Source organism: Pistacia vera, unplaced genomic scaffold (assembly GCF_008641045.1).
Source record: "Pistacia vera cultivar Batoury unplaced genomic scaffold, PisVer_v2 Contig102, whole genome shotgun sequence".
NCBI lineage: Eukaryota > Viridiplantae > Streptophyta > Magnoliopsida > Sapindales > Anacardiaceae > Pistacia > Pistacia vera.
The window spans coordinates 720772-734412 of record NW_022195050.1 but is presented as its reverse complement, the minus strand read 5'-3'; the positions used below and the strand labels follow the sequence as shown (position 1 = coordinate 734412).

Sequence of the window (13641 nt, the reverse complement as noted above, 5' to 3'; positions counted from 1 at the left end):
GATTTGATTTTGAATCAAACTAAATCGAATTCTTCTTCTTACCAGTTAGCGGTAAAAGTAAAAGAGAAGAGTCGCTAAATTTAATGTAGTCCACGTATTTTAAAAACTATTAAAAGCCCCCACTTCTTTTACGCTTATACACTTGAACGGTTGATCCACTTAAAAGCCTCCTATGGCGTAAAACACAAACCAAATAGAAGTGGTCTCTTTTAGAGACCAAGTCCGTACATCTACCTAATTATGGGGACTCAAACGTAACAAACTGAATCTCAGGCTCCTTTCCTGTGATTGTGGAATGTGAAATAAAATTCCACTAATAACCCTGGTGTTTGGTTTGGGATAATGTGAGATTACTAGAGTTATATCATCTTATATTACTTGATTATCACGTTTGATTGTCAAGTAATATAAGATTCCAGTAATCTTCAAATATCATAGTAATTACTATTGGTTATATTTGAGGTAATTTGATTACCTCTATTTTCTTAGGTATTCTAAGATTACTAGGGTATTTTTTTTTCATTACAATTATATCCCTTATTAATAAAATTTTAGGACAATAATGTCCTTATTTTTTAAATTTATTTACATGAATATGGCTTTTACTATTTTATCCCAATTAATTAACTTTTGGGACAAAATTACTCTTGAATTCAAAATAAATTGCAACCCACACAAGCCACTACCCCCACCCACTTGCCACTGCCTGCCGTCGGCAACCACCACCGCGGCCAGCTGCTACCGCAGTCGGAACGTTGCACGGAAGGTCAAAAATGGCCGTTGTGCATCGATATGGCAATTTCCGGCCAAATCGTGCCAAATCTGACTCTTGACTGCCAAATCTAATCTGGTCATCAATGGCCAGATCGATGGCCGTTAATGGCCATGTCTGTGGCCGTCAATGGCCGTTAATGGCCATGTCTGTGGCCGTCAATGGCCATCAATCTGGTCGTTGACTGCCAGATCAATAGATTTGGCCGTTGACTGCTTGATCCGTCATGGATCTAGTCGTTAAAGGCTAGATCCCGTCTATGGCCTTTAACGGCCAGATCACGTCTATGGTCGTTAACGGCCAGATCACGTCTATGGCTGTTAATAGCCAGATCTGTCATGTCTGACCATTTCCGACCAGATCTCTGTCTGAAAATGGCCATACGGTGTAAGGAGGTCATTTCTTACCTTTCGTGTGTCGTTAAGTTGTCGGCTATCGGTGGCCTGCAGTAGTTGCCGACAGCCTGTAGTGGCTAGGTTGGTAGGGGTGCTTTGTTGATTTTTTAAACTTTTATTATGAGATTGTTTTTGCCAAGTTTTTAAATGCAGGGAGGTTAGAGCATCTCCAATGGTGCTCTTTATTTTGAAGAGTATCTTTCATATAAATAAAGAATATCTTCATTAATTTTAAAATATAAAGAACACATTTTTTATTCAAATCCAATAGACTCTTTAAATTTAATGAAGATGCTCTTTATTTTTAAGAAATAGATTTAATGGGAGAGGGAATTAATAAATAAAATGCATAAGAACTTGTAGTTTATTAATTAAAATTAGCATAGAGAGTGAAATTTGACTCTCTAAATGTGGAGAGCCAAACTCAGTCTCTAATTTATATTTTAAAGATAAATAGTATGTTGGACTCTTGTTTTTATGGATAGACTCTTTATAATAAAGTGTTTATGTTATCAGAAATACTATGTATACTACTGATTTTTACTAACCTGTCTACAACATTATGTGGCATCTGACATGGCAATGACAACTCATCTGCACACATACCACATCAGATAGTTTAAAAAAAAAATTCCCAAACAAAATTTCCCACCTACAAATTTTTTGTCCATTCTCCCCTAAATCGGCAGCCACCATTTCGGCACCGAAAATAAACTCCGGCACCACCTTTCACTTCACCGACCTCCCCTGGCCAAAACCCCTATCATCCCCACCGAAGATCACCCACCAATCGCCAGTCGCCGCTCATCTGGGGTTCGCACTCTTCAAACCAATTTTCGGTCGATTTCGACATCGGAAATCTACCCCGACGCCACCTTTCACCTCACCGGCCTCCCTTGACAAAAACCCTTCAGAATACGCTGCGTATGTTCTTGCTGTTTTCATGTATGAATTTTAGACCTGAAACATTTCTGAAACTCAATTGTAATAAATAATATTAGATCTTAATTGTGTTATTGAGCATTTTTGTTTTGGTATGTTCTATGAATTTCGGTTTTTTCTCTTTTACTGAATTCAAAAAAAAAAAAAAAAAACAAATGTATACATTCACTTGAAAAGGCAAAAATGTGGAGAACACTTTTTATACATTCTCTCTGGTATCTCTTATAATAAGGGTTTTTTTTTTTTTCTATTTCTGAGATTAATTGTTATCAATTTATAAAGATCGGTTATTGGAGCTACATTATTGTTTTTGGTTCCAGGAATAGAATTGAAGTTTTAAGAGGAGGTGATGGAGGATCGATATTCGGTTAATATTCCAAGAAGAATATTAAGTTTTTCAAAGAGAAGGGAGCAACTGTGTCATTTTTAGATCATGATGACAAGACTTATCTGGGTTTGGTCCTAAGACTTCTGAAGTTTATGGCTTGGTTGGATCTGTTACATCACAAACACCAGAGGCTTATTCTGAACACTCACAACCAATCCTCCATGTGACAAGGCTTATTCCGTTTGAACTTGTTTTCTGGGTTTGTGATTGTTTCATTTATGGATTGTTGATGCTTGTACACATGGAGGATTGGTTGAAGGGTCGTTCTTATTTTGATTGATGACTAGGATTATGGGATTGAGCCTCGGATTGAGCATTATGGATGCTTATAGATCTTCTCTGTCAAGCAGGAAATTTGAAGAAGCCTTGGAAGTTGTCAATGAAATGAGATTGAATCTGATGAGGTTGTCTGGGGTTCACTGCTTATGGATATAACATGGTCATATGGATTTGGCAGAATTTGCGGTGAACAAGCTAACTGAAATTGATCCAAGCAATGGTATTTATGGTATATGTTGGCAATATATATGGTGATTTTGTAAGCTATTTATTTCATACAGGTCTTGCCGATGAGAATGAATCTGTGTGTGATGCAGCATTGTGTGAACATATCCTTGTGGAGCACTATGCAACAACGTACACACACTTCGTTTAAAATGACTATTTATTTGCTTAGTATTGATTCATGTTTGGCATTCTTCCTGGTGTGTCTCTGAATTTATTTTTAATACTGAAAAATATTGATTTATTTTTAATGCAAAAGAGTTGACTTAATTTGCATGGCTTCACATGGCTTAATTTCTATACATTTTTTAATACCGAAGACTGAAAATGGAGTCATTCTTTATATTACAAGATTAAAATACCAGCCATTTAAATCTGGAGCATGGTCAATTGATTTGCTGTTGCAGTACGTATATATGTAATAGAGGTTATTTTCTTTATTCGTGGCTTGACAGTTTCCTAATAACATTTTGGGTAGTAGATTGTGAGGGCTTATGCTTTGCAGATACTTTGCAGATTACAAATTGCTGATCCATTTTTTTAACTTCAAAATTGAGTGTCTAGTGAATCAATGGTACAAAGTAAGGCTCGCTTAAGGGAGGATATTGAGTCAGTTGAAATATGAAAATGACAAATGGTCCAGTAAGGTGGTTTGGCTTACGGGAGGAATGGATGTGGGGAATGCAACTTGATTGGCGTATTTTGTTGGAGTTTGTTTGATGGGAGATTGATTATATTAGGAGTGTTTGTGTTGTTTGATTGGTTGTAATGTTTTCCGGCCTTCCCCATGCATCAGCCAATCAGTCACCTTACCACCTAAATATGCTCACCACCTGCTCAACCATTTGCCAAAACCCAAACCAGGATAAGCAGCAAGCGCCTGCGCGCGCAAGCAGCTCCCATGCCCTAAACCACCTTTCTTGGCCTTGCCCAACCTACATTTCACCAACCTAACATCGCCAGCACCCGCAACCACCTGCAGCCATTCCCCACCACACACTGCCCCCTTTCTCTGTCCACTGCATTCACTTCCCAGCCCACCCCCACCACACACTGCCCCCCCTTTACTGCAATCTCTTCCCAGCCATCACCCGCCACCACAGCTGCCTCCTACTGTACCCAAGCCACCTGCCCTCCCCGCACCCCAACCCCTTTCCTGGCCTTGCCCACCCAGATTTCACCAACCTAAACCGCCAGCACCTTTGGAACCACTGCAGCCATTGCCCACCACACACTACCCCCTTTTTTCTGTCCACTGCAGTCACTTCCAGCCATCACCCGCCACCACAGCTGCCCCCACTGTACCCAAGCCACCCTACCCTCCCCCGCGTCCCACCACCTTTCTTGGCCTTGCCCAACCTAGATTTCACCAACCTACACCCCCCCAGCACCCTTGCAACCACCCGCAACCATCAAGAAATCACAAAATTGATTGTTCAGAATCAAAAGTCAGCTCATTGGACTCAACTTGTTTAAAGAGAACCAATTTTTGCAACTCACTGATGTAATTTATTGCTTCTAATTTAGGTTTTCAAATGCTTCAAGTTTAGATTTTCTTTCCCCAGTGTTATGTTGTGGGGTCATGTTTTGTTTTGGTGAAAATATGTACAGATGGCTAATATCAGCATTGTATTAATAAAGTGTTTTTTTTTTATAGTAAATCTTGCATCTTTTAAATTGATGCCTTGCATGTACAAAATATTATACGAAAACAAAATATGTTCATGATACAGGGTAAGAACATGCCACATATATGATACAAGAACAAAATATTATCCAAGAACAGCATGATATCTTTAGCTTGGATTATAAAAACACAAAATAAATTATATAATACAACTTTACGTATAACATCTTCAAACTGTCTATTCTTTTCACCATGGTCTTCACCCATTATTCTTCATTCACAAGTTTGAATCTGCTGGATACGACCTATAAGCGACTGACCTTTCACTGTAATTCTGGAAAATGTAAAAAAAATGACTTAAGAATTAATTGTACACTAAAAAGAAAAGGCCAGAATTAATGAATCATACCTGACTTAATATATGAACCTTCTTCACATCCTTGGAAGTTAATCGCGTCTTGAAAGGTTCATTTGCTTGCTTGGTTTCTTGGAATCCCATCATATATCGATTCGGGATGTCGCAACACACACTTTTCATGAAATTTCTTTGTTTACCTTTATGTACATTTTGTTCGAGCTTCGATTGCTTCCTTTTGATGGGTCGACCTTTGCAACGAACACCCGGAGTTAAAATTTTATTGCTTGCCTCTGTGGAATTAGCATGAACACTACACAAAATTTGATCCACTGTGACATGACATGTCACCATGTCTATCAATCCTGCCAGCAAGTTCATTTGACAATATTTCTTTTTCATGTCAGTAATCATATGCATCACCATATTACTATCATCAATATTGGTTGAGGCTAAATCACCACCTCAGAAAATGAATTAGACAACTGATCAAACCGTTCTCCTTCAGCAGTCGTCTCCAGCTATTATAACTCCTCTATCTTCCTGTCCTCTATATACATTTTTCCTCCACCTTCTAAAAATGAACTTTTCAGGTATATGATAACACTCTTTATGAAGCACACCGCTATTGCATGTCGACAAATAATCCCTCCAAACTCAACAATCGACAGTTGCAACGAACATCACAACCACGATCATCATAGCAAACCACAAAAAGCACACTACGACATGTCTCCCAACCACAACAACTTCCTTTACAATATATCTATTCAGATTCAGTGGCCCGGAAAGAAGATATCTCACATAGCAACTTAGCATAAGCTCTTGCTGAAACTCTTTGAATTTTGCGATCGTGTATGCGTCCTGAATTGTTTCCTCCATTGGATAACCGGTTATGCAAGGAATCCATGATTCCATGATCTAATCACCTCCTTTTCTTTTTCTACTTATCACACAGTGCATTCTCATACTGTTCTACAAACTGTTTCAAAGTGGTTTTAGAATTTACATACCCATCAAAAATGCATGCATACTTTCACTCCGTTGAGTGGTAGACATACCTGCCAAAAGGTGTCTTTTACAAACGCTGGCACCCAACTTTGTCTTTCATTATACAGTCCAAGTAACCACTCATTGTTGTGAAGCTTGTATTTATCAATGAATCCAGTCCACGTTGTTCGAACTCCTCACATGTCAATGAATCATACACAGCATTTTGCAAAGCAAACTTAATACGTTCGTATCGCTGTAACCCCTTAACTTTTCCGGCAGTTTCTTCATTATATGCCACAACACCATCTATGCCGTGTACCGGAAACACAATCTCGATTGCATTTGTCATCGCCTTGTCTTGATCAGTGATCATGCATTTGGAGCACAATTCCACATACATGCAACCAAGATTCAAAAGCCAAACAAAGTCTCGTGTCCTCATGGAGATTAACCCACAACCTAAGAGGTTGAATGCCCATGATGGTTAACCCAACAAATGCCGCAAATGGCATATCGTACTTTTGGTCAAGTTGTAGTGTCAAATGTGACAACGTCGCCAAATTCCTTAATGCACCCTACTTCTTGCATCCACCCATATAACATTCTGTAATCGACCCTCCTCATCAAATCCATCATGTAAAAGAAATTTGCATTATCTTTTTGCATTTTCAAAAATATTTTGGATTGCATACGTCCCCGGCACCAAGTCGCATCCTCCTAACTTTTTCATATAGTTCCTACAATCTTTTTGCAAGAAGTCAAATTCTCAGACCGCCTGCTTCAACTGACATGGAATTGAAATTTTTATTCGGCCTAATCCCGGCCCTATCATTTATTACGAGTCTCCTTTTCACTATGGTTGTATACCAGATTGTTCTTGAAATCTAGTTTTCGTTGGGCTACTGAGCTCATGGTTTGATTCAACCCCACTGAACATATTTGCCATTTTCCATTACTACGTACAGCTGCACCAACTCGAGCCTTACAATCCGTCTTGTTCACTGGGTACTTAAAGCATTTCGAGTGTTACTACTCACTTCCCAGTACAAAACAAGCTAGTGTTGCGTTTGTCACCTGTCCATCATCTCATTCCTTGAGGATCTTATAATAACTCAAACCCCTTCTATTCCCATAACTTTTGTAGTATTGAAGATTATCAAGTGAATCAAAAACCATCCAGGCTTCGGCTCCCATTCCTCCTTTGTACTTCCTCTATCTCACTTCTTCAAATTGATTATCCTGATCATTTATATTAATACTTAGATTAGAATATTATAAGATAACAAACATGAAGAAAACAAAACCATCAATTTTTTTTTTTTAAACTATATTAACTTGTGCGTAACCAAAAATTTATCATTTATCATAAAACATGGGTACTCATTGTACATATAAATATTCGTTTCATTACAATGCTTACCCTTTCAGTATTAGAAACTGAGCCTTTAACTGTTCATTTATCTCTCCTTGTCTGCTCCTGCAGTTATCGCCTCTATTTCTGCCTCCTCTGCAAAACACTTAACACTTAATTCATTTTGAATGCAATGAACTAAACTAAACTTGTGTATTAATAATTAAGAAAAACAATAATTACAGTTAAATCAGGAAGATAATCTATTACATTTATGCAAAAAGTTCATTCAACACCTGTTTCATTACTGGTACTCTCTATGATTCCCATTTATCCACATGCAGCAACTATGTGTAAAGATACAACAATCCAAACCATATAAGCTAGCACATCAAATCAAAGTAGTAACACTACCCTATGTTGTAAAACTAAATGTTTTCTAAATACCAAGGAACATCTCTCCTGGATATATAACAAGAAACTAATTTTTAACAAGAAGGTAGAAAACAAAGAATATCCTTATGAAATAAGGGGCAAAAAGACAGTACCTTTACAACGGATATTTGCTACGAGTTACTAAATCTAAAGAAACAAAAATGACAGAACAAATATGTTTCTGTGTGCACTTGAAAATTGGGAAAGACAGTCCAATGGTTACTTTACCATCCTATATCTATGATTTATGATAACTAATATAAAAGATTTCTAAGTGTCTTGTTGAAAACTACATTATTAGTCCTCAAGAAAAAGGTTACAGGCGTTACTAAAACCAGTCACCAAGTCATCCGATTTTCATCTTTTCTTCCCCAAATTGTACAGTTCCCTTTCACCGTTTTACATTTGCACAAAATTTCCTCAATTTATTGGATTTACAAAGCTTCTTTTTACTATAATATTGTTTATCATAAAATTTATACACACTTGTTCATGGTTCTCAACTCAAAAGCACCAAGCAAGTGTTGTGTTCCACTTCTTCCACCAGCAGCAAGTAAGTAAGAGAGACCATTGAGTGAGTAAGCTCTTACCACTCAAAAGGAACTCTCACTGGTCAGCAACAGAGACAAATGCGACGACAACTATGGATGTCACAACCGGCAGTTCAAATGCTCAAATTCGGATGGGTGATTTGGGTTTTGACTATGATTTAATTTGGGAGAAGATTTAGGTTATTAAGATTGGGATTTGAAGACAAGATTTAGGTTATCAAGATTGGGATTTGGGAGAAGATTTTAAGATTGAGATTAGGGAGGCTGAGATTAGGGAGCAAAGATTAAGGAGGCAAAATTTTTGGAGGCAAAAATTCATTCCGTAACCCAGCGCAAAAAATTTTCAGAATTTTTTTTTTTTATCTGATGTAGCAAGTGACTGACGTGGCAGATGAATTGGCACTGCCACGTCAGACACCACATCATGTTGTAGATTAGTTAGTAAAAATGAGGAGTCTGCATAGTATTTCTCTTATGTTATATAAAGAGTCATTTGGAGATGCTCTTATAATAATCCAAATAATAATCAATATTAAAAAATAATATAATAATAATATTTAATTAGAGGACAATTCAGTAATTTAAATAACATACTTACCAATTTATTCTTCCCAACCAAACATATTAATGTAACATACCCACCAATTAACCAAACACATTTTCCTAAAGATTCCGAATAATCTTCAAGTTAATATAACATTTCCAGTAATCTAATATTTCCTATAACCAAACGCGCCCTAAAGAGTAATGGAATAGCTGCGATGCGACCCATAACTTCAAGCATAAAGGTGGTATTTATGAGTTTCTAAAACCATTAGGGGTGCTAAAATACCATAGATGCCACTCTGGGTTGATTACGATATTCCCCCGAACTCAAAGCATCCCCCGAACTCAAAGCATCCACAGTTCCACACTTATCGCCTAGAAGTCAACAATTATTACCGAATCATTTCAAACAAGGTGTCTTGATTTGCTGGTTGTTTAGATTTTCAGCTTCTCTGTGTGGCGTATCAATGGCGGGCACAGTGGCGTCTCCTCTCCTCGATGTGCTATGCGACAGACTGGACTCCCACGTCACTGCTTTGAGCGCAAACTTCATACAGATACGTCTCAAGCTAGCTGAAACTCAGGCCATCCTGGAGGACACCATCACCGAGCGCGGTGGATCCGACCAAATTCCGTCGATCAGGATCTGGCTCACCGTGCTGAGAGACCTCGCTTATGATATCGATGTATTGATCGATGACTGGGAAAGATCCAGAAAATCTAAAGCAACCTGCTCCTTTCCCACCTCGTTGAACAATTCTAAAATTGACCAGGAGGTAAGGAGAATCCATGGACGTCTGGTTAGACACTTGAATTTGCTCCGCGAGCTTGTCCCTGGTGTTCAACTAGAAAAAATATTTGTTTCTGAAGAGGGCTCTCAAAGAAGTGATGAATATGTTGTCGGAAGAGATTTTGAGATATCTAATGTGATGAACACCATGTTTCGAAGCCAGGATGGTGAGGAGAGATTTCGTGTTATCCCTATTATTGGGATGGGTGGAATCGGGAAGACGGTTCTCGCTCAAAGAATTTTCAATGATGAGAAGGTGAAATCACATTTCCCATTTAGAGCTTGGTTTTTTGTTGGTATGAATCTTGATATTGAAATGTTTAAACAGGAAATACCTGTTGTAAAGTATGGTGAAAGTACTAATAGCGATGAGGTTGTGTTTGAGTTCGAAAAGCCATGGGAGAACAAGAGATTCTTGATTGTTTTGGATGATGTATGGGATGAAGATGAGAAAAAAATTGAGGAACTGAAATCATGGTTAAACGTTGGTGATTCAGGATCTTGTGTTCTTGTCACTAGTCGCTCTGGCCGTGTTGCTGCTTTGATGGGCACAGTTCCTGCACAACACTTGAAATGTTTGTCTGATGAGGATTCTTGGGCTATTTTTGAGCATTTCGCATTTGTATCAATGCAGGAAGAGAGTGGTGAATTGGAACAAATTGGTCAAGATATTGTTGGCAAGTGCAGGGGATGGCCTCTAGCAATCAAGAGTGTAGGCATCTTGTTGCGTAAAAAAAACAAGCAAGAATGGTTGTCTATTGCGCAATATGGTTTATGGATTTTGGGGGAATTGAATTCTCATCTCTTGTCAGTTTTAAAGCAGAGTTATGATCATTTACCTTTGTATCTGAAGCAATGCTTCGCCTTTTGTTCACTTTTTCCGAAGGACTATTGGATCAACAAGGAGAAGTTAGTCCAATTGTGGATAGCTGAAGGATTCGTTAGATCGAAAGATGGAAGTAACGAATTACAAGACATTGCGAATGACTACTTCGAAGAATTGTTGCAGCATTCATTCTTTCAAGATGTAGTGAGAGATGATTTGGGGCAAGTGTTAGTGTGCAAAATGCATGATTTTATGCATGCTCTTGCAGTCAAGGTTGCGGGGCTTGAATGCTCGAATATGTCTATCAGAGGTTCACAAATAATACGAAGATATGTTCAGCATTGCTCTGTGCTTGGTGATTTTACACAATCAACAATCCTGGAGAAAGAAAAACTGCGGACATTGCTTTTGTTTTCAGGTAAGTTGGAACTTGGAGAAGTCTCTAGCCTGTTTCGAGGATTTAGCTGTTTACGGGCATTGAATTTGAGTCAAACTGTCTTGATTGAATTGCCTGTTACTATTGGTAGTTTAAAACATTTGAGGTATCTTGATCTCTCTTATACATATATCAGAAGGATCCCGGAATCCATCAGTAAGCTGAAGCATTTGCAGACTTTGGAACTTTCTAATTGTTACAACCTTGAAGAGTTACCCAAAACTATCCCTCAGTTGACAAATCTGAGGATTCTGAATATAGAATCATGTTGTTCTTTGATTCATATGCCTTCAGGAATTGGGAAATTAAAGCTTCTTAGGAAGCTTCCAGCGTTCATTTTGGGTAAGCGACGAGATAGTGCTAACCTACAAGAGCTGAATTTTCTGAATCTTGAAGGTAGATTAGATATCAAGAATCTTGAGAATGTGAGAGATGAAGTTGATGGATATGAAGCAAAGCTACATGAGAAAGTTCATATTCATTCACTGGGATTATCCTGGAGTCGCGATGCCATTACAAGAGATGATATTTCTACAACTCATGTTATACATAGCCTTAGGCCACCCCAGGATCTAAAAGTTTTGGATTTAAAAGGATACAGAGGTGCCATGATTCCTTCATGGTTGAATTCAGGTCTCACAAATCTAGTGAAAGTTTCTATTACTGATTGCAGTTTTGAAAAACTTCCACCGCTGGGGCAAATACCGACCCTCAAGGATCTTTGTATAAAAGGGTTGTCTGCAGTGCAAATTATAGGCCATGACTTTTATGGGAAAGGTACTGTCAGAGGATTTCCATCACTGAGACAGCTCGAGCTCTATGATATGCCGAATTTGTGGGAATGGGAATGCCTCACGATGGAGAAAATGGGTGGAGAGATCACAATTCAGGCCCCATTTCCTAGCCTTGAGAAGCTGATAATTGAAGGATGCAATATGTTGATTGCCTTGCCATTTACTCAACATCTCAAGAACTTGGCTCTATGCAACAGCAATGAGATGCTACTTTACTCACTTTCCCATTTACCACCACTTCTCTCCCTTGTTATCGACAGCTTTGAAGAGTTTAAATGCCCACCTGATGATTATGGAAGCATAAACTCTATCGCGAAATTGACTGTACACGATTGCAGGACTTTGGGGACTCTCTTTGATGTCATTCAAAGCTACGCTTCTCTCAGGCATATTAGTATTCTGCATTGCTCTGAATCGGGTTCTCTGCCTGTGAGCCTGGAAAAATATCAATTTCTTCAGAAGTTGGATATTGTCGATTGTCCTGGTTTGGTCCATTTCCCTGAAATCATTCACCTTTCTTCTCTGAAAGAGTTGAGAATTGAAGACTGTCCCAACTTGAAGTTGTCTCCCAGAAGTATCAAATTCTTGGACTCTATTTCTAGGTTGGTGATCAAAAGATGTCTTGAATTAGAGAGACAACTTGAGAGAAGGAAATTCCAGATAGATTCATCTATGCACCACGAGGAGATTGAAGTTGAAAGTGATTTGGAAGACGTTGACATTGAAGCTGAAGGCCCTGATCAGTCACCCGAAATCCAACACTGGACGCCGGACGGCTATGGGCCAAGGTGATTCTTTTAATGGATAATCCTGAACTTTCTGAACTGTTCCCATGTCTTTTTCTGATCAGGTGCTTTGCAAAGTTGTCATATTCCAGATCACAAACGAGTTTGAGATTCAGTTTATAAGACTTGAGCTCTCCTAATTAAGTAGACGCGATTTGAGTTTTAAGGAGATAAAAGACAGTGTTGAGGATGTGAAATCTCTTAAATTTGAAATCAACCAGTTGACAAAGTTTAGTTCTCTTTGTTCTAATTTTCTGGAAATGGAGCATTTTCAAGAGTTCCTGAAGAAAGGACACCCTGGAACATCTTGGAGAAGTGCTTGGCCCCCATGAGAGTATATCAACTTCTTTGATATGCACCCCATTAAAAGGAACAATAATAGAGATTAATATAGAGAAGAATATGTCTATTCTTTGACTACAATTGTGAAGATCATTTTATGTATTTATGTTTTTTTTTTTTTTTTTTTCTTCTTTAATGAATGAAATTGCCTTTCGATTGCTATTGAACATTAAGGTTTATTGGAAGACAATTGCATTGCATTTTTTATTTTCTATTTTCTATTTTTGAGATTTGCTTAAGATGTCTTATTTAATGTTCCCATTTTTTTACTTTAAATGGTAATTTAAATTTCCAGTCATTGATTTGAAACAATCTAAGGTTTGATAAATGGGAAGTTACAAGTAGTTGTTTTACTCTGTCACGTCGTTACCTCTGGATTGTGATTTATCGATGGAGTAAACAACTTTTTCCCACCCAAGTTCCCCTTAATGACACTTTTTCACCCAAAAAATTTTAAAATACCACTTCCTATCCAAAATTAATAACTCTGTTACTACCCAAAATCCATTCCAGCGATAAAAATTCTCTCTGTCACCACCATCTGAACCTTCGGTCTCCTGTTTACAAAATCTCTCTCACTTCGATACATGATTTCTCCTCAATTGCCGACCACTGCAAAGCTAAGGTTTTCTATTCTTAGCTGATTTCGGTTGCTAATATTCAATCTATCACCACTAGGGCCAGCTCAAGGGGTATGCAGGTGAGACACCTACCAAAGGCCCCCCAAAAATAGGGTAAAAAAGGGCCCAATTCTTGTATAATTTTTTTTTGGAATATATTACAAAAAAGAAAATAGTATATAATTTCTT

The 13641-nt window shown here is 38.1% G+C and overlaps 1 protein-coding gene across 1 annotated transcript; it reads left to right on the top strand.

Annotated features, from left to right (window-relative positions):
* The first annotated feature begins 9260 nt into the window (after positions 1-9260).
* LOC116122055 (putative disease resistance protein RGA1) lies at positions 9261-12971 on the top strand. The gene is made up of 2 exons (XM_031407978.1): positions 9261-9905; positions 9978-12971. The coding sequence occupies exons 1-2, from the start codon at positions 9327-9329 to the stop codon at positions 12495-12497; spliced, it is 3099 nt and encodes a 1032-aa protein (XP_031263838.1). The 5' UTR covers positions 9261-9326; the 3' UTR covers positions 12498-12971.
* Positions 12972-13641: the final 670 nt, after the last annotated feature.